Raw genomic sequence first — 18,989 nt, 5'->3', positions numbered from 1 at the left:
AGGGACCACCACCCCGGTTTGCCAGTCCAGAGGTACTGTCCCCGACCGCAACGCGATGTTGAAGAGGCGTGTCAGCCAAGACAGCCCCACAACATCCAGAGACTTAAGGTACTCAGGACGGATCTCATCAAACCCCGGAGCCTTGCCACCAAGGAGCTTTCCAACCACCTCAGTGACTTCGGCCAGGGTGATGGATGAGTCCGTCTCCAAGTCCCCAGCCTCGGCTTCCTCCTCGGAAGACGTGACGGTGGGATTGAGGAGATCCTCAAAGTATTCCTTCCACCGCCGGACAACGTCCCCAGTTGAGGTCAACAGCTCTCTCCCCGCACTGTAAACAGTGTTGGAGAACTGCTTCCCCCTCCTGAGGCGCCGGACGGTTTGCCAGAACCTCTTTGAGGCCGTCCGATAGTCCTCCTCCATGGCCTCCCCAAACTCCTCCCAGCTCCGAGTTTTTGCCTCCGCAACCGCACGGGCGTCAGCACACTTGGTCCGCCGGTACCCGTCAGCTGCCTCAGGAGTCCCACGAGCCAGCAAGGCCCGATAGGACTCCTTCTTCAGCTTGACAGCATCCCTTACTTCCGGTGTCCACCACTGGGTTCGGGGATTGCCGCCGCAACAGGCACCACAGACCTTACGCCCACAGCTCCGAGCAGCCGCATCGACAATAGAGGCAGAGAATGAAGCCCACTCGGACTCCATATCTCCAGCCTCCCCCGGAATCCGGGAGAAGTCCTCCCGGAAGTGCGAGTTGAAAGTCCCTCTGACAGAGGGCTCCGCCAGACGTTCCCAACAGACCCTCACTACACACTTGGGCCTGCCAGGTCTTTCCGGCTTCCTCCTCCGCCAGCGAACCCAACTCACAACCAGGTGGTGATCAGTTGACATTTCAGCCCCTCTCTTCACCCGAGTGTCCAAGACACGCGGCCGGAGATCAGATGACACGACTACAAAGTCGATCATCGACCTCCGGCCTAGGGTGTCCTGGTGCCACGTGCACTTATGGACACCCTTGTGCTCGAACATGGTGTTTGTTATGGACAAACTGTGACTAGCACAGAAGTCCAATAACAAAACACCGCTCGGGTTCAGATTGGGGAGGCCGTTCCTCCCAATCACCCCTCTCCAAGTGTCACTGTCATTGCCCACGTGGGTGTTGAAGTCCCCCAGTAGAACAACGGAGTCCCCGGTCGGTGCACTGTCTAGTACCCCTCCCAAGGACTCCAAGAAGGCCGGGTACTCTGCACTGCTGTTCGGCCCGTAGGCTGACACCACAGTGAGAGACCTGTCCCCGACCCGAAGGCGCAGGGACGTGACCCTCTCGTTCACCGGGGTGAACTCCAACACACAGCGGCTGAGCTGTGCGGCAATGAGCAGGCCCACACCAGCCCGCTGCCGCTCAACGCGGCCAACGCCAGAGAAATGGAGAGTCCAGCCCCTCTCAAGGAGTTGGGTTCCAGAGCCCAAACTGTGCGTGGAGGTGAGGCCGACTATATCTAGTTGGTAACGCTCAACCTCCCGCACAAGCTCAGGCTCCTTCCCCCCCAGCGAGGTGACATTCCATGTCCCCAGAGCTAGTCTCCATGTCCGGAGATCCGGTCGCCGAGGCCCCCGCCGTCGACTGCCGCCCAGATCTCTCTGCACCGGCCCCATATGGATCCTCCCGCGGGTGGTGGGCCCACGTGAGGACGGCCCCACATCACTCCTTCGGGCTGAGCCTGGCCGGGCCCCGTGAGGGAAGGCCCGGCCACCAGGCGCTCGTTGGCAAGCGCCCACCCCAGGCCTGGCTCCAGGGTGGGGCCCCGGTGACGCCAATCCGGGCGACGTAACTGGCCTCGTTGGTACACTTGTCATACAGGGCTTCTGACTCTATTGTCAAAAAGAAACAAATTGTAGAACAGTAAAACCATGTCAACAGTATTTTCTTTTTTTCTAGAGAATTACTGCGTCTGAAGTAAAGTCCGGTTTGACTTTCTTCGGCATGTCCATCAGTCCAACATCATTGGACCAAAGTGGTGATGGTCTGCCAGACTTGATGGTGGGTTCCAAAGGGACTGTTCTCCTTCTCAGGTAAGTGCAACCACTTCCTGTGTAATATACTGTTCAAATAAGAGTGAATGGTGAAGATATGAGGTTGAGAACTGGATCTAGACCTAAACTAGGTTATCTAGTCAGGTCACAATTCCCAAAAAATAATACTTTGTCTTTTATATTATCTGTCAAAATAGTTTTCAGTCTTTTAAATTCCCCTTGGATCCAAAAGGTCACCTGAATGTACAATAAAATATATATTTCTGTCATGTAGTAATTTTTCTTGCTTTAATATTAGGCTTTTATCATTTATGCTCATTGCTATTATTTGCTTCATCCATGTGACATCCCTTATATTGATCTACATATTTGGTTATATTAACCATTTTTCTTTATTTACTCTGTCCCAGGTCCAAACCAATTGTAAAAGTAGATGCTACAATTTCCTTCATGCCACAACTGATCCCAACTCAGAATCCCGACTGCTCAAAACCTCTAGATGCTTCTGCTACTGTCTGCTTCACTATGTCCAAAATCACTTCACTAGATCAAGGTCCTTATTAAAGTTTCAGTCATTCTCTTTTCAGTATTTACTGAATATTTACTGAATATACGTGGTTTTTCAGCTCAGGCAAGAATCAATTATACTTTTACTTTGGATGCCACACGCATTGTCCCAAATAACCGGGCATTCGTCAAGGAGAAACAACCAGACGCAACCGGAAGTCTCACCATTACACTGAACCGTCCTGAATGTGTTATTATCAGATTCTTTATACAGGTTACAAATGTTGATTTATATGCTTAAATTTTAATGTGTATTGTTTTTATTAATGTCCAGTACACTTTACTTACAGTCGTGTCCTGAAGATGCTCTCAGTCCTCTTTACAATGAGTTGCAGTTCACATTTGAAAGCTTGGCTTCCCCCCAAAACCTCAAACCAAGTCTCTCTGAACAGTCCCCCACAAAAGTCAACAAAGATGTAGGTGGATAGGGAGATGATATATTAATAAATAATAAATAATAAATAATAAATAAACATATATTTAATCCAAATATTTTCATTTTAGTTGGGGTTTGAGATCAACTGTGGGGTGGATGACACGTGTATTGACAGACTCATAGTGGACTTTAACTTCACCAGGTATACAGTTTTTATGTGATAGTTTTTCACAGAATGTTACTCTTTAAGCTACTTAATCACCATTTTGACTTTACAGATCTTCTGTAGTCCGAATTGGCATTGATGATTTGCTCAATGTGACAGTGTCATTAGAAAAAATATAGAAGAAAAAATTCCTATGATACAAGAGTCATCCTGACATATCCTTCGGGACTTTCCTACCGCAAGTTCACTGGACTTCGAGTAAGAAGTTTGCCAGATCATCACTGATTGCCAACTACTTTCTTATTCCATGTTATATTTCTTTAAGGGGAGAATTGACTGTAACTCAGTGGACAGTAAGGACAGTTTGATACGAGGACGGACCGAATGCTTTATTGATAAGCCTATCTTTAAGAGCAATGCAAAGGTTTGTGGTTTATTTTTTCATAAACCCTCTCTTGTGTAGCATGCACCATCAATTGCCTTTGGTATTGTTGTAGGCGGTTTTTTGTTGTCTCATATGGCTTCAACACCAACAGCCAACTCGACAGGAGGATTCTTATCACTGCAAATGCAACCAGGTGCCATTCACTGTAGTATCAACTTGAACAAAACTATATAAGCACTCATCATTTGTTTTTTGTTTTTTTTTAGTGGCAATGTACAGTCATCCCAATTGTCCCAGCGATACAAAAAGAGAGAGATTGATGTTAAATACAGCATTTCAGTGACAATCGGAAGGTACATTTAGCAAAAAAGGTCTATATTATTGTTAGCGATGCACTGATATGGATACTGGGATGGTGCAGTATCAGTGACGATACTGAAAATTTTGCTGGATTCGGTATCAGTTGAATCATTTCGGTTAAACCGGTGTTCTAGTTGGGCCTTTTTTTTTTTTTTTATTGTAATAAGACTATTTACAGACTGATTTTGGCCTACAACATCTCAGAATGTTAATGCTTTTATTGTTATTAAGTTCTTCAGTAGTTATTTGACAGTTACATAACACAGTTGGATCTCTTTTGCAATAAGTTAACTGTGTTTTAAGGAAACAAGTAACATTTTCCGTCCCTACACTGGTGTCAGCTAATATAGGATATCGACAGACATGTAACGTCAAAGTATCGATTTCAGTATCGAAACTGAGCTGGATCTGTGCATCCCTAATTATTGTTCAGAGTTTTTGCTCACATAAAATCTCTTCAGTTCACACAGCTACACCAATTTTACGTTTGGTAAAAATGATCTTCAGAAGCCAGTCAATCAGTCAATAAAGGTAAAGTACAATGGATTGTGATATAGGTGAATGTCTTTTCATAATATTAAATACTCTTTTTGCAGGTTACAAATGAGATCAGAACATTGAATTTCTCTGTGGTGATCCGTGTTCCAGTAAAGCTTGGCAAGAGGGACATCTGGGTAGACTCTGACTCTTTGCAGGTAAAAGGAGACAAGGAAATTCACTAGTTTTATAAGGTAGAAAAGGTTGTCTCTCAGTGGTCCTAGGACCTCTCCTGGACAACTAAGTAATTACAACATCACTTTACTGATACAATATTAGGGTCATGTAATGGGTTATCTATTGAATTCGTTCATCTAATGAAACAATTATAAGCATTTGATTTTTTTTTTTTTTTTGTGGAAATACATACATTCTTTCATTTTTAATTGTACTGTGCTTGAAAAGGATTTTAATATTTTTTTCAAGATTCCAGACTGTCAAAAAGACAAGGATGAAGAGCCAACGGTGACAGATTTTGTTGCACAAATACAGGAGAGCAAATTTGTGGTAAGTATCAATTTCAATACTGTCACAATCAATATGACAACACTAAAATTAGAAATCTTGTCATTTGTGTTTATTTTTATCAACCCAAACAGAACTGCAGTGTGGCCAAATGCAGGGTTTTCAGGTGTACTCGCTTCATGGGGCAAATGGAGAGTAAAGACTACATCATCTCTGCTAACCTCAGCTCAGGATGGATTGAGCAGGTCTTGACACTGTCTAACACATACATTTACATTCAGTATTACCTGACAGATGCCAGTGTGCCATGATACATTTATGCCTCCCACAGATTGGACTAAAGTCTGCCAAGTTTCTCCTCATCAGCACAGCCATTCTGGAGTATGATACAGACCGCTTTATTTTCTATTTTGCAGAGAACAAACCCGTCAAGGTACAGTGCCATCTTTTGTTAAAATATAAGAATTGAGATGAAGTAAATCACAATCGTTACCAGCTATTTTAAGAATAAATGTGAGCCACAAATATATATTAGAATTTGAATAAACTATGTAGATGTGTTATGACTTTTTAATCAGTTTGAAACATTTGTCCTCCTAACAAACTGCAGACTAGCCCACTGGGTTTTGGTGTCAGCCTCTAGAACTGATCTGCTAATATTTCTTAAGTGTGCAATAATATTTTTGTCAATAAATTCCATTCATGTGTACTAAGTATGTCTCCACAGATTGAAGCAGAAGTAGAAGTCTATACGGAAGTGGACTTCACCAAAGAAATCATTGGAGGATCTGTGGGAGCAGTGGTGCTGGTGCTGTTACTGACCGCTGGCTTATACAAGGTAGATCATGCTGTGGAGCCATTATGAAAATAACACTATTACTCGGCCCAACACTGTCTGCATGTATTCTACAGGCTGGATTTTTCAAGAGTAAATACCAACAGATGATTGCTGATGAGACTCAAGGGCAGGAAGAGGCTCTCGATGGTGCTCCAGAAGAACCAGCAGCTTAACATAAAATATAGCCTAACATATAAACAATATTCAATAATAGGACTGTAATTAATTCAGATTTATTCAAATGTATATTAACTTTTTTATTATGTTTACAACAAAACTAACCTATGTAGCCTAATATTCCTTTGCAAATAAAATACTTGTGCAGTTATACATTTAAATAACCTAGTAAAACACATGCTATGATTTTATATGTCTCAGGGTTTGCAGATGGAAATTAGCTCTGAGAGCTATGGTGCAAAGGATCTCTTTAATGTTTTATGCTCCTGCAAGGTCCTTATAAACTAACAAACATAAATATTGGGAAATTATATGGTGCAAAATGCACTATTGATTTTAATTTAAGCTTAAGTGAGCTATGAAAAAGCTGAAAATCTATATGCATGTGACTGGAAATAAAACATTTGCAAACTAATGACACAGTATCACATCTTTGAACAGTTAACACAGAGATATGTTTAATGTTTATATGTTTAAGTTTAATGTAGCAATACAGCAATGTGGAGTGGATTTACAAAGACAGTAATATGGAGGTAACAATAAGCAACAAAACAGACACTCCAGCTGAGTTTCCCCCCGAAGCTGTTGTATTCACTGCAGCAGGAGATGGCATGTCTCCCACAGTTTCCTTTATGAATGAAGCGAAAGTCGAAGTTGTGGTGAAGACATGGATGTCAGAGCGGACAGTTTTACGTGCTCACATTGACCACTAATGAGATGGACTTATTTGTAAAGGAAGACCAGGACAAGTACCACTAGTGTCAGGATCTGGTTCCCAAAGTGGACGAAGCCAGGCTTATCTGAGCTGATATGAGAGTAGATCCAGGGCTGGTAGCTGGTCTGATGTAATCTGTGAAAGTGACTGGTGAGGACAGTCTGAGCAGAGCAATGTTGTTATCACTGGTATCATTTGTTATCATATTTTGAATGTAAAATTCAAAATGACTTTTATCAGCTGTGCAGCAGAAAGGCACACTTCCTGTATTAATACTGTGGGCTTTATAAGCATCATTACTTTTTCAAAAAAAGATAACATTGTCAACAGTGTGCGTAATGAATGCTGATATGGGTAAACATACTAATTAATTATAAAAATGTCTATATGCAATCTCATACAGTGATCTAAAATATTAATGACAATTTGTATAGGACTGGTCAAAAGATGTATTAATTTTATTTATAAAATTTTAAGTTCAAATAAATTTGTTGTTTTTTTCCCACTTTCTTGCTCTGGAAATTGCATTGAAAATGCAGGAAAACCTGCTCAGTGCAGTCACAAAGACAAAAGTCTTTGCTTTGAAATTAGTAACGTCAAAGTAAATGTTGGGGCTGCATATTTAATGCAATAGTTTGTTTTATCTCATTCCTAAAATATTATATATTTTATTTATTATTATATCTAGTATTTTATAAATTACATAAATATGATCTCTGAATACAATCTTTTTAGTTTTGACCAATTTCTGTACTTTGCAAACATTTTTAGTGGAGACGGTGGAAAAAAAATTTAACACAAAAAAAAAAAAATACAAACAAAATGAAATAAAAAATGGCCTAGCTGTACTTGTCCGTATAAAGCTCAGTACAATGTGCCTTTATATGGTACGACGGAGTATAAGGGTCAGATAAAAAAAAAAACATGCTGGCGCTACGAGAATAAAGTCGTAACATTTCGACATTAAAGTTATAATATGATGAGAATAAAGTCGAAGCCAGAAAAAGTCGCAATTTTACGAGAATAAAGTCATAAGTTTACAGGAATAAAGTCGTAATTTTGAGAGAATAAAGTCATAAGTTTACAGGAATAAAGTCGTAATTTTGAGAGAATAAAGTCGAAGTTAAAATAAAGTCGTAATATTATGAGAATAAAGTTATAATATTACATGAATGAAGTCGTAATAAAATCAAAGTCAAAGTGAAAAATGCGGCAGAAGAAGAACCTTGTTTTTCAATATAAAACCAAAAATAAGAAAACTAACCAGGACTAAACCAGGACTAAACGAGGTCTGAGACCAGACTGGGACTGAGACCAGGACTTAGAAAAGGACTGAGTCAGGGACCAAGACTGAGACCGGGATCAGACAAGAACTGAGACCAGGATTGAGACCGGGAACAGGACCAGGACAGAGACTGGGACTGAAAGCGGGACCAGACCAGGACTGAAAAAGGTTTAGTCCCGATTCAGTCCTGGTTCAGTCTTGGTTCAGTCCGTATGCGGCGCAATAGTCCCACATCGCATTTTAAAGTCACAGAAATGCCATTTCCCATTTCCGTGACTTAAACCAGGACTAAACTAGGACTAAACCGTTTTCAGTCCTGGTCTGGTCCCGGTCTCAATCCTGGTCTTTCTGGTTTGGTTCCGGACCTGATTTAGTCCTGATTCAGTCCTTGTTCAGTCGAATGAACGAATGATACACGGATTCTTCTCCTTTTACAAAATGCTCCAAATTCTCCATTCTCCACTCGTTCAGACTTTCCGAGCAGCCAATATTCTCATAATATTATGACTTTATTTTGATTACGACTTTATTCTCATAAAATTACGACTTTATTCTCGTAAAATTATGACTTTATTCTCATAAAATTACGACTTTATTCTCATAAAAATATGACTTTATTCTCATAAAATTACGACTTTATTCTCGTAAAAATATGACTTTATTCTCGTAAAATCACGACTTTATTCTCGTAGCGCCAGCATTTTTATTTTTTTTTAATCTGACCCTTATACTCCGTCGTAGTACACTGAAATAGTTGATGTTTTTTTTTTTTTTTTTAATAAATAATATTTTGGGGGAAAAAAAAAAAAAAAAAGCCATAGTCATTTATTTTTCTTGCTTTGGCTCAGTATACAAAATGGTTGCCAGCCCAGGTGCTCATATACGCCTCCAACGAATGGGAGATCCTAAAGTGAGGTCACCCAGTGAGTTCAACTCACTCTACAACAAGAAAAAAAAGAAAACAGTTTAGATAGTTACATTAAAAAAACAAAACATTCTGTAGCGTCTTCGGTAAGGAATGGACGAATAGTTTACAAGATGTCACTTTATTGCGAGAACTCAACTGATTATTATTAAATTTATAACTATTATAACTATTAAATGCAAAAATATTTTGACCATATCACAAAACAGCTAGTATTATAAATTTGTGAATCCAGAAGTGCTCTGTTTTTAACAGGAACATTTCCAATTTATATATATATATATATATATAAAATGTGTTTCTCACCTTCCACGGTGGTAGGTCTCTCTCACCCTCATTCAGCTCGGGTCCTCTACCAAAGGCTTGGGAGCCTGAGAGTTCTGTGCAGTATCTTTGCTGTTCCCAGTACTGCACTTTTCTGGACTGAGATGTCCATTGTTTTTCCCGGTATCTGTTGTAGCCACTCTTCCAGTTTGGGGGTTACAGCCCCGAGTGATCACCACAGGCACCACTGATGCCTTTACTTTCCAGGCTCTCTCCAGCTCCTCCTTGAGCCCCTGGGGATTTCTTTAGTTTCTCGTGTTCCTTTTTCCTGATATTACCATCGCTTGGTATTGCGATGTCCACCACCATGGCTCTGTTTCTTATCCACCACCACTATGTTTGGTTGGTTCGCCATCTACATCTTGTCAGTCTGTATCTGGAAGTCCCACAGGATCTTGGCTTGGTCGTTCTCCACAACCTTTGGAGGTGTTTCCCACCTTGATCCTGGGGTCTCCAGTTACTCTGCACAGATGTTTCTGTACACTATGCCCGCCACTTGGTTATGTCGCTCCATGTATGCTTTCCCTGCCAGCATCTTACACCCTGCAGTTATGTGCTGGACTGTCTCAGGAGCCTCTTTGCACAGTCTACACCGGACTGCACAGTCTGGTGTGGTAGATCTGGACCTCTATTGCTCGAGTGCCCAAGGCCTGCTCCTGAGCAGCCAGGATCAGTGCCTCTGTGCTGTCCTTCAGATCAGCACTCTCAAGCCATTGGTAGGATTTCTTGATTTCACTTCAGTTATGTTCCGGTGGTACGCCCCATGTAGGGGTTTGTCCTGCCATGATGGTCCCTCCAGCACCTCTTCCTCTGGACCCCACTGTCTGAGACATTCTCTGAGCACCTCATCTGCCGGGGCCTTGTCCTTGATGTACTCAAGGAGCTTGGATGTTTCATCCTGGACAGTGGTTCCCACACTCACTAGTCCTCGGCCTCCTACCTTCCGGCTTGTGTACAGTCTCAGGGTGCTGGATTTGGGATGGAACCCTCCATGCATGGTCAGGAGCTTTCGTGTCTTAACATCTGTGGTCTGTATCTCCTCGTTTGGCCAGCTTACGATTCCTGCAGGGTATTTGATCACTGGCAGGGCGTAGCTGTTGATTGCCTGCACCTTGTTCTTGCCATTGAGCTGGCTTCTTAGGACTTGCCTCACTCTTTGCAGGTATTTGGCCATAGCCACTTTCCTTGTTGCCTCTTCGAGGTTGCCATTTGCTTGTGGGATACCAAGGTACTTGTAACTGTCCTCAACAGCTATTGTTTCCTCTGGGAGTGAGACCCCCTCTGTGTGGACTACCTTCCCTCTCTTTGTCACCATCCTGCTACATTTCTCAAGCCCGAATGACATCCCAGTGTCTGTGCTGTAGATCCTTGTGGTGTGGATCAGTGAGTCGATGTCTAGCTCGCTTTTAGTGTACAGCTTGATGTCATCCATGTAGAGGAGGTGACTGATGGTGGCCCCGCTTGTCTCCCCTGGTGTTTTTGCCGATGCCCTTTTGTGCTGCGCTCATGTACTGATCCATGTGCCCACTTATCTTAGCCGCGATGATGCCTGACATGAGCTTCCATGTTGTGGAGAGACAGGTTATTGGCCAATAGTTGGATGGGACTGCACCCTTTGAAGGATCCTTCAGGATCAGGATCGTACGCCCTTGGGGTAGCCATTCAGGGTGAGCCTTAGCAGCTGGTTCATTTGTGCTGCCAGGCGCTCGTGGAGGGCAGTGAGCTTCTTTAGCCAGTATGCGTGGATCATGTCAGGGCCTGGTGCGGTCCAGTTTTTCATACCTGAGACTCTTTCCTGGATGTCTGCCACTGTGATGGTGACTGGATTCTGTTCAGGGAGGTTGCTGTGGTCTTCTCTCAGATCCACCAGCCACTGTGCATCAGTGTTATGTGATGCCTCCCTTTCCCATATGCCTTTCCAATACCTCTCAGTCTCCAGCCTTGGTAGGTCTGCTCTAGTGTTATTACCCTGCCACTGAGCGTACACTTTCGCCGGTTGTGTTGCGAACAGCTGGTTTATTCGTCTGGCTTCGTTATATCGTATGTACCTCTTTTGGAGCCTTTGTTTGGCAGTTTTGAGTGCTTCAGGTATGGGCATCTGGTTGTACCTCTTGGGTACTTGCTTTTTCATTGCACCTTTCTGGGCCTCTGACAGTTGGCTCACTTCTCTCCTCGCCTCCTTGATTTTAGCCTTTAACCATCTTTTCCATGGTGGGTATTGTATCTCATGGCTCCCATGGCTGCTCTTCAAGCCCAGCACCTCTAGGATCACTGCTGCTGAAGTGTATATCAGCTCATTGGTTTCAGTGATGGTTGTTCTAGGGATCGCTCTCAGTGCTGCATTCACATGTTCTAGGAGACTTTCAGATGGTACTTCACTTAGCCTCTGTAACTGGCATCGGGGTTGCCTTGTGTTCATTCATGATCTTATCTCTCAGGTCAATCGCTGCCTCGCTCAGCGTGATACTTTTTGGGGCTACATACCCAATCTCCGTTTGGAGAGTTGGTGTCAACTCCCTTCTGACCTGGCGTCCTGGCTCCCCCTTGCCATAGCATTTGTGTTGTACCTCGTCAATCTCTAGTTGTGATAGCAGTTGCGGTTTGTGGATGTTGGAACACTGAGCTAGTAGTTGTTTGGCAGTTGGCTTGGACTGTGGGTATCGTAATAACCATTTCTCCCACATCCTGTTCATGTAACCCCTCTGACTAGGGTTACTGTAGTAGTAGCTCCAACAGAGCCTTGTTCTCGCATCTCGCCCATTTCCTCCGTGTTCCAGTAGCCCATTTTTCTTCAAGATGCCCTGGTTCCCCAGCACCTGATGCAGACCTTGTTTGAGGTGGGCAGTCTTGCCCAAGGACCCACACTGGTTAGGTCATTGCCCCCCATCAGATATATATATATATATATATCCATCCAGCCATCCATTTTCGTCCGCTTATCCGGGGCCGGGTCGCGGGGGCAGCAGCCTAAGCAGGGACTCCCAGACTTCCTTCACCCCAGACATGTCCTCCAGCTCCTCCGGGGGGACCCCGAGGCGTTCCCAGGCCAGCCGAGAGACATAGTCCCTCCAGCGTGTCCTGGGTCTTCCCCGTGGCCTCCTCCCGGTGGGACATGCCCGGAACACCTCCCGAGGGAGGCGCCCAGGAGGCATCCGGAACAGATGCCCGAGCCACCTCAACTGGCTCCTCTCGACGTGGAGGAGCAGCGGCTCTACTCCGAGCTCCTCCCGTGTGACTGAGGTCCTCACCCTATCTCTAAGGGAGCGCCCAGCCACCCTGCGGAGGAAACTAATTTCAAGCGCTTGTATCCGCGATCTCGTCCTTTCGGTCACTACCCAGAGCTCATGACCATAGGTGAGAGTAGGAACGAAGACTGACCGGTAAATCGAGAGCTTCGCCTTTCGACTCAGCTCCCTCTTCACCACAACGGTCTGATACAGCGACCGCATCACTGCTGAAGCTGCACCGATCCGCCTGTCAATCTCACGTTCCGTCCTTCCCTCACTCGTGAACAAGACCCTGAGATACTTGAACTCCTCCACTTGAGGCAAAGACTCTCCACCCACCCGGAGAGGGCAAGCCACCTTTTTCCGGTCGAGAACCATGGCCTCGGACTTGGAAGAGCTGATCTTCATCCCAGCCGCTTCACACTCGGCTGCAAACCGCCCCAGTGCACACTGCAGGTCCTGGCTCGATGAAGCCAACAGAACAACATCGTCTGCAAACAGCAGAGATGAAATCCTGTGGTCCCCAAACCAGACCCCCTCCGGCCCCTGACTGCGCCTAGAAATTCTGTCCATGCGAACACAGCTCCTGCTCCGGTCATACAGGGACCGGACAGCCCTTAGCAAAGGGCCCCGGACCCCATACTCCCAGAGCACCCCCCACAGGACACCACGAGGAACACGGTCGAATGCCTTCTCCAGATCCACAAAACACATGTGGACTGGTTGGGCAAACTCCCATGAACCCTCGAGCACCCGATGGAGAGTGTAGAGCTGGTCCAGTGTTCCACGGCCAGGACGAAAACCACACTGCTCCTCCTGAATCCGAGGTTCGACTATCGGCCGAATTCTCCTCTCCAGTACCCTGGCATAGACCTTACCGGGAAGGCTGAGGAGTGTGATCCCCCTATAGTTGGAACACACCCTCCGGTCCCCCTTCTTATACAGAGGGACCACCACCCCGGTTTGCCAGTCCAGAGGTACTGTCCCCGACCGCCACGCGATGTTGAAGAGGCGTGTCAGCCAAGACAGCCCCACAACATCCAGAGACTTCAGGTACTCAGGGCGGATCTCATCCAACCCCGGAGCCTTGCCACCAAGGAGCTTTCCAACCACCTCAGTGACTTCGGCCAGGGTGATGGATGAGTCCGCCTCCGAGTCCCCAGCCTCGGCCTCCTCCTCGGAGGACGTGACGGTGGGATTGAGGAGATCCTCAAAGTATTCCTTCCACCGCCGGACAACGTCCCCAGTCGAGGTCAGCAGCTCTCCCCCCGCACTGTAAACAGTGTTGGTGAAGAACTGCTTTCCCCTCCTGAGGCGCCAGACGGTTTGCCAGAATCTCTTTGAGGCCGTCCGATAGTCCTCCTCCATGGCCTCCCCGAACTCCTCCCAGCTCCGAGTTTTTGCCTCCGCGACCACAGCGCGCTTGGCTCACCGGTACCCGTCAGCTGCCTCAGGAGTCCCCCGAGCCAGCAAGGCCCGATAGGACTCCTTCTTCAGCTTGACAGCATCCCTTACTTCCGGTGTCCACCACCGGGTTCGGGGATTGCCGCCGCGACTGGCACCACAGACCTTACGCCCACAGCTCCGAGCAGCTGCATTGACAAGAGGCCGAGAATGAAGCCCACTCGGACTCCATATCTCCAGCCTCCCTCGGAATCTGGGAGAAGTCCTCCCGGAGGTGCGAGTTGAAAGTCCCTCTGACAGAGGGCTCCACCAGACGTTCCCAACAGACCCTCACTACACGCTTGGGCCTGCCAGGTCTTTCCGGCTTCCTCCTCCGCCAGCGAACCCAACTCACAACCAGGTGGTGATCAGTTGACAGCTCAGCCCCTCTCTTCACCCGAGTGTCCAAGACACGCGGCCGGAGATCAGATGACACGACTACAAAGTCGATCATCGACCTCCGGCCTAGGGTGTCCTGGTGCAACGTGCACTTATGGGCACCCTTGTACTCGAACATGGTGTTCGTTATGGACAAACTGTGACTAGCACAGAAGTCCAATAACAAAACACCGCTCGGGTTCAGATCAGGGAGGCCGTTCCTCCCAATCACCCCTCTCCAAGTGTCACTGTCGTTGCCCACGTGGGCGTTGAAGTCCCCCAGGAGAACAACGGAGTCCCCGGTCGGTGCACTGTCTAGTACCCCTCCCAAGGACTCCAAGAAGGCCGGGTGTTGAAGTCCCCCAGGAGAACAACGGAGTCCCCGGTCGGTGCACTGTCTAGTACCCCTCCCAAGGACTCCAAGAAGGCCGGGTACTCAGCACTGCTGTTCGGCCCGTAGGCCGACACCACAGTGAGAGACCTGTCCCCGACCCGAAGGCGCAGGGACGCGACCCTCTCGTTCACCGGGGTGAACTCCAACACACAGCGGCTGAGCTGTGGGGCAATGAGCAGGCCCACACCAGCCCGCTGCCGCTCCCCACGGCCAACGCCAGAGAAATGGAGAGTCCAGCCCCTCTCAAGGAGTTGGGTTCCAGAGCCCAAACTGTGCGTGGAGGTGAGGCCGACTATATCTAGTCGGTAACGCTCAACCTCCCGCACAAGCTCAGGCTCCTTCCCCCCCAGCGAGGTGACATTCCATGTCCCCAGAGCTAGTCTCCATGTCCGGAGATCTGGTCGCCGAGGCCCCCGCCGTCGACTGCTGCCCAGATCTCTCTGCACCGGCCCCATATGGATCCTCCTGCGGGTGGTGGGCCCACGTGAGGACGGCCCCACGTCGCTCCTTCGGGCTGAGCCCGGCCGAGCCCCATGGGGGGAGGCTCAGCCACCAGGCGCTCGCTGGCGAGCACCCACCCCAGGCCTGGCTCCAGGGTGGGGCCCCGGTGACGCCAATCCGGGCGACGTAACTGGCCTTGCTGGTACACTCATCATAGGGGCTTCTGAACTGTTCTTCGTCTGACCCGTCCCCCCGGACCTGTTTGCCTTGGGTGACCCTACCAGGGGCATGAAGCCCCCGACAACATAGCTCCCGGGATCATTCGGGCACTCAAACCCCTCCACCACGATAAGGTGACGGTTCAAGGAGGGGATATATATATATATATATATATATATATATATATATATATATATATATATATATATATATGTGTGTGTGTGTGTGTGTGTGTGTGTGTGTATATATATATATACACATATGTATATATAATAAACAACCCACATAGGCTTTACCCTTTACCACAGGTACAGGGGATCATATAAATAACAGATTTAATATAGCAGGATATAATTCCTCTGATGGGTATTTCTTTTCCAGTGTGATGATATTTAAAGCTGTTCAGCCATAGGTGTAGTTGCACTGACAGCTCTATGATTATCTATGATTATCTAAACCAGCAGATGGCAGTGTTGTGCAGCCACAGCTCTGTTCCTGATAGCGTTCGAGATCCGTGCGTTCGGTCCGTACAAATGTGTTTCTTTCTTTCTTTTTTAAACATCCAATCAGGGATTAGCGGACTACTTCACTACGCTCTACTGCACATATCGTTTGCAGAACGAGCCGCTGTCTTCTCTTTGTGGTGTTGGATGCACAAACCGTTTTGATAAAAAAAAAAAAACTGTAGTGACAAAAAAAAAAAAAAAACAACAACAAAAAAAAACAAATCAATATTCGTGACCAGACCTGCATTTCCAAGATTTATTTCCAGTTTCAGGCAAACAACAAGATACATTTTTAAGGCCTGCTCTTGATGCCTCTCCTGTCAACTGGTAAAAAAAACATAATATTAACATAGCAAAAATATATTATGTAAATTAACAAAACTAAATTAGTACTAATTGACAAACAAAAATAATAAACTAATTTTAGAATCAACAAAATAAGCAAATAGCTCGTACAAGTTTTACAGAATTCCATAAACTCGCACACCTTTCAAGGCAAACAAAAGACGTCTTTGGTTAAAAGCCATCAGAAGAAGGGACTGGACCAAGCAGATGATTAAAAATGCAACCATCTGCAGTGATTACTTCATATCAGATAAGGCTGTTAGCTGGTCAGCATTGCTGCTTTTATAAACACGAGTCCTATATAATATATGAAAATGTGAATAATCAATCAATCAAATTTGAGTATCACTAGTTTATGTACCGTGGCTAAATTTATGTTACTATGTTGCATTGCTAAACTTTTGCAACTTTTTTGCTACCACATACTAGGTGACCTCAAGCCAACCGTAAGGTTTTGTCATAATGCAAGTACACTTTATTTGTACAGGAAAGACATCCAGCGACATTGACAGTTCTGACTTCGTTCCATGTATTTTCCACTACCCAACCCAGTCGGGTAAAGACTGCGATGCAAAACTGAATGATAAATATGATCACTTCCCCATGCTTTGTTGTTGTTTGATCAACCATCATGATTCCACATATTGTTGGTGGAAGTGCAAATACAACTAATATTACGACTATTATGGTTATCTGTTAGGCTATATAGTTACTATACATGCATATGCATTTTATTATTTCTTTTATAGCTCATTGAGACATAGTATGCAAACATCTTAGATGGGAGAATTGGAATGTCTCCATGTCATTTCTACTTCTTGAATTGAGGAAGCTACGGTTAACTAAGTAAAGTAACAGTGTTTTTTGTACTAAATGATTGTTCTCTTTTGGTTTCAGCTATAAGAGAAGACTAAGGGATGAAACCCCCAGCAGATGTTCATACAATGGATGTCAGTTCATCTATAGGGTGACCAGAAATCCCTATTTACCCAAGACAGTCCCAGTTTTTAGCAGATATATCCAAAACCAGTGATTTGTCACCTATTTATACAAGAAATGTCCCAGGTGTCCCTATTTTTGACCATTTGATACCCGCCAACCCGCCAAGAGAGGCATACATTGTCATTTGTTTAGGTAAAATGTAGAGAAGCCTGCTTAAAAATCATAACATAACACAAAGAAATGCGATTATACTGACTGATGCTTGTCCTGAATGGGCCGAGTACATAACAATTTGTGCATGTGCATAATTAAGGATAATTATGCACATGTTTCACAATTTCATTATTACCAACCACCCAAAACCAGGGGTGTCCCAATTTTTGATTTTGAAAATCTGGTCACCCTATGCTGTAACTGCCTCATAGTGTCGGTGATTGTACAGACCAACAGTTCCGAGATCGAATTCAACTGAACCTGTAATTTCTTCTGCATCCTCCATTTAAAAAAACAAAACAAAATCAAACAAACAAACAAAAAAACTACTTAAAATTGTTCCTTAAATGTGCTAGTTTATGCTTGTTAGTCATAGAACTATAATAGATCAATGTTGTTAGCACACAGAGCATCATTTGCCTCGGTATTAACCCCATGGATCTAATAAATAACCCCAGTTAACCACGGCCCCACCCCAGAGAAAACTCCACAATGTTTACAAACTTTTAAGGGGTCAATATTGTAACTATTTATTTATGTTTAATTGCAATAATTACAATTACAATTACAAATTACACAAATTAAAATGTTTAATGTTTTAGGCAGTAAAAAATCTTCCCAAATTTGTTTTCTCAGACAGTCTCATTTTCTGTACTAACTGTACTCTCAGAGGTTAAACAAAATCTGTGGTAATGGTTGTGATAGATGAATATTAACTCAAGATATGGCAAAACATAAACATACTATTATCTAACATACACAAGGGGGGCAACACAAACCTTTAAAAGGCTTTTTTTTCTGTCAGCGCTGACACTGTGTTTTTCCTTTGTAGGGCAGTAATGTGTTGCTTTTATGAATTAATATTTTTTACAAGACATCAACAAAATGTATTGAATAATATTTTTTTCAGGTAAGACATTTTTGCCCTTGAGCTGCACGTGGAAGAATATTTTAATGTGCTATGTTAATGGTATTATACACTAAAGCCTATTCATGCAATTTTTCAGCTAATTAGGCTACAATTATACCCCCAACACATTGGGTGTAGTCATAGACTGTAAATATGAATGGACATAGCTAATGCACTAGCTGGCGTGTTCAAAATTGGAAGTTCTCATGCGGGTGCTTCCAGCTCCTTCTGACTCTGGCTTCCATTGTCTTCCATTGGAATATTGTTGCTTTTCTCTCTGTAAGTGCTGCTGTGAGTGGAGCTGAATGCTATGGGTGGCGTTGCACTTGCTTTTAGTCCACTTCTTTATACAGTCTGTGGGTATAGCGCAGTATGTAAAATTATACACATTGTGAGATGATAAATATTTCCATCGATTTTAAGCCATGTATACAAACTTACATTTTGTTAGTCATTTTTCAAGACATTAGGAAAGTGGAAAAGAGTTTTATTAAACAGTTGAATATTCGATCCAATCTTCGGTCACAGTGACTTCTATTACAGTTGTTGGCAAGTATATAGAGTTAAAAACATACAGTCATATTATATAGCCCAATTCAACAATTTGTGCAATGAACTGGGCATGACTTGGGCAGTTTTACAGTTGAGTTCTATTGTTTCTCAGTGGAGACCATGGACTTCTTTATACTGTCTATGGTGGAGACCAAACCGCTGCGCAGCCCAAATAATGAAATAAAACATTTGAAGTATTTATCTCACTTTTCTAATTATAAACAATATTAATATAGTTTTTTTTTTACTTATGAAGATTTATTGCTGACTG

At 44.6% G+C, this 18,989-nt stretch overlaps 2 protein-coding genes across 2 annotated transcripts in view; both read left to right on the top strand.

Annotated features, from left to right (window-relative positions):
• Positions 1 to 18,989, top strand: part of LOC110159543 (integrin alpha-D-like) — a 62,349-nt gene that overhangs the window by 9,753 nt on the left and 33,607 nt on the right. The window lies entirely within an intron of this gene.
• Positions 3,371 to 6,314, top strand: LOC129407797 (integrin alpha-D-like). The gene is made up of 11 exons (XM_055149879.1): positions 3,371 to 3,395; positions 3,463 to 3,561; positions 3,635 to 3,715; positions 3,789 to 3,875; positions 4,344 to 4,413; positions 4,479 to 4,577; positions 4,846 to 4,926; positions 5,019 to 5,129; positions 5,216 to 5,317; positions 5,612 to 5,722; positions 5,797 to 6,314. The coding sequence occupies exons 2-11, from the start codon at positions 3,554 to 3,556 to the stop codon at positions 5,893 to 5,895; spliced, it is 849 nt and encodes a 282-aa protein (XP_055005854.1). The 5' UTR covers positions 3,371 to 3,395; positions 3,463 to 3,553; the 3' UTR covers positions 5,896 to 6,314.

Source organism: Boleophthalmus pectinirostris, unplaced genomic scaffold (genome assembly GCF_026225935.1).
Source record: "Boleophthalmus pectinirostris isolate CB_2022bp ecotype Guang Dong unplaced genomic scaffold, ASM2622593v1 HiC_scaffold_14, whole genome shotgun sequence".
NCBI classification, from domain to species: domain Eukaryota; kingdom Metazoa; phylum Chordata; class Actinopteri; order Gobiiformes; family Gobiidae; genus Boleophthalmus; species Boleophthalmus pectinirostris.
The sequence above is the reverse complement of the archived record's forward strand: the minus strand, read 5'-3'. Positions and strand labels throughout refer to the sequence as shown.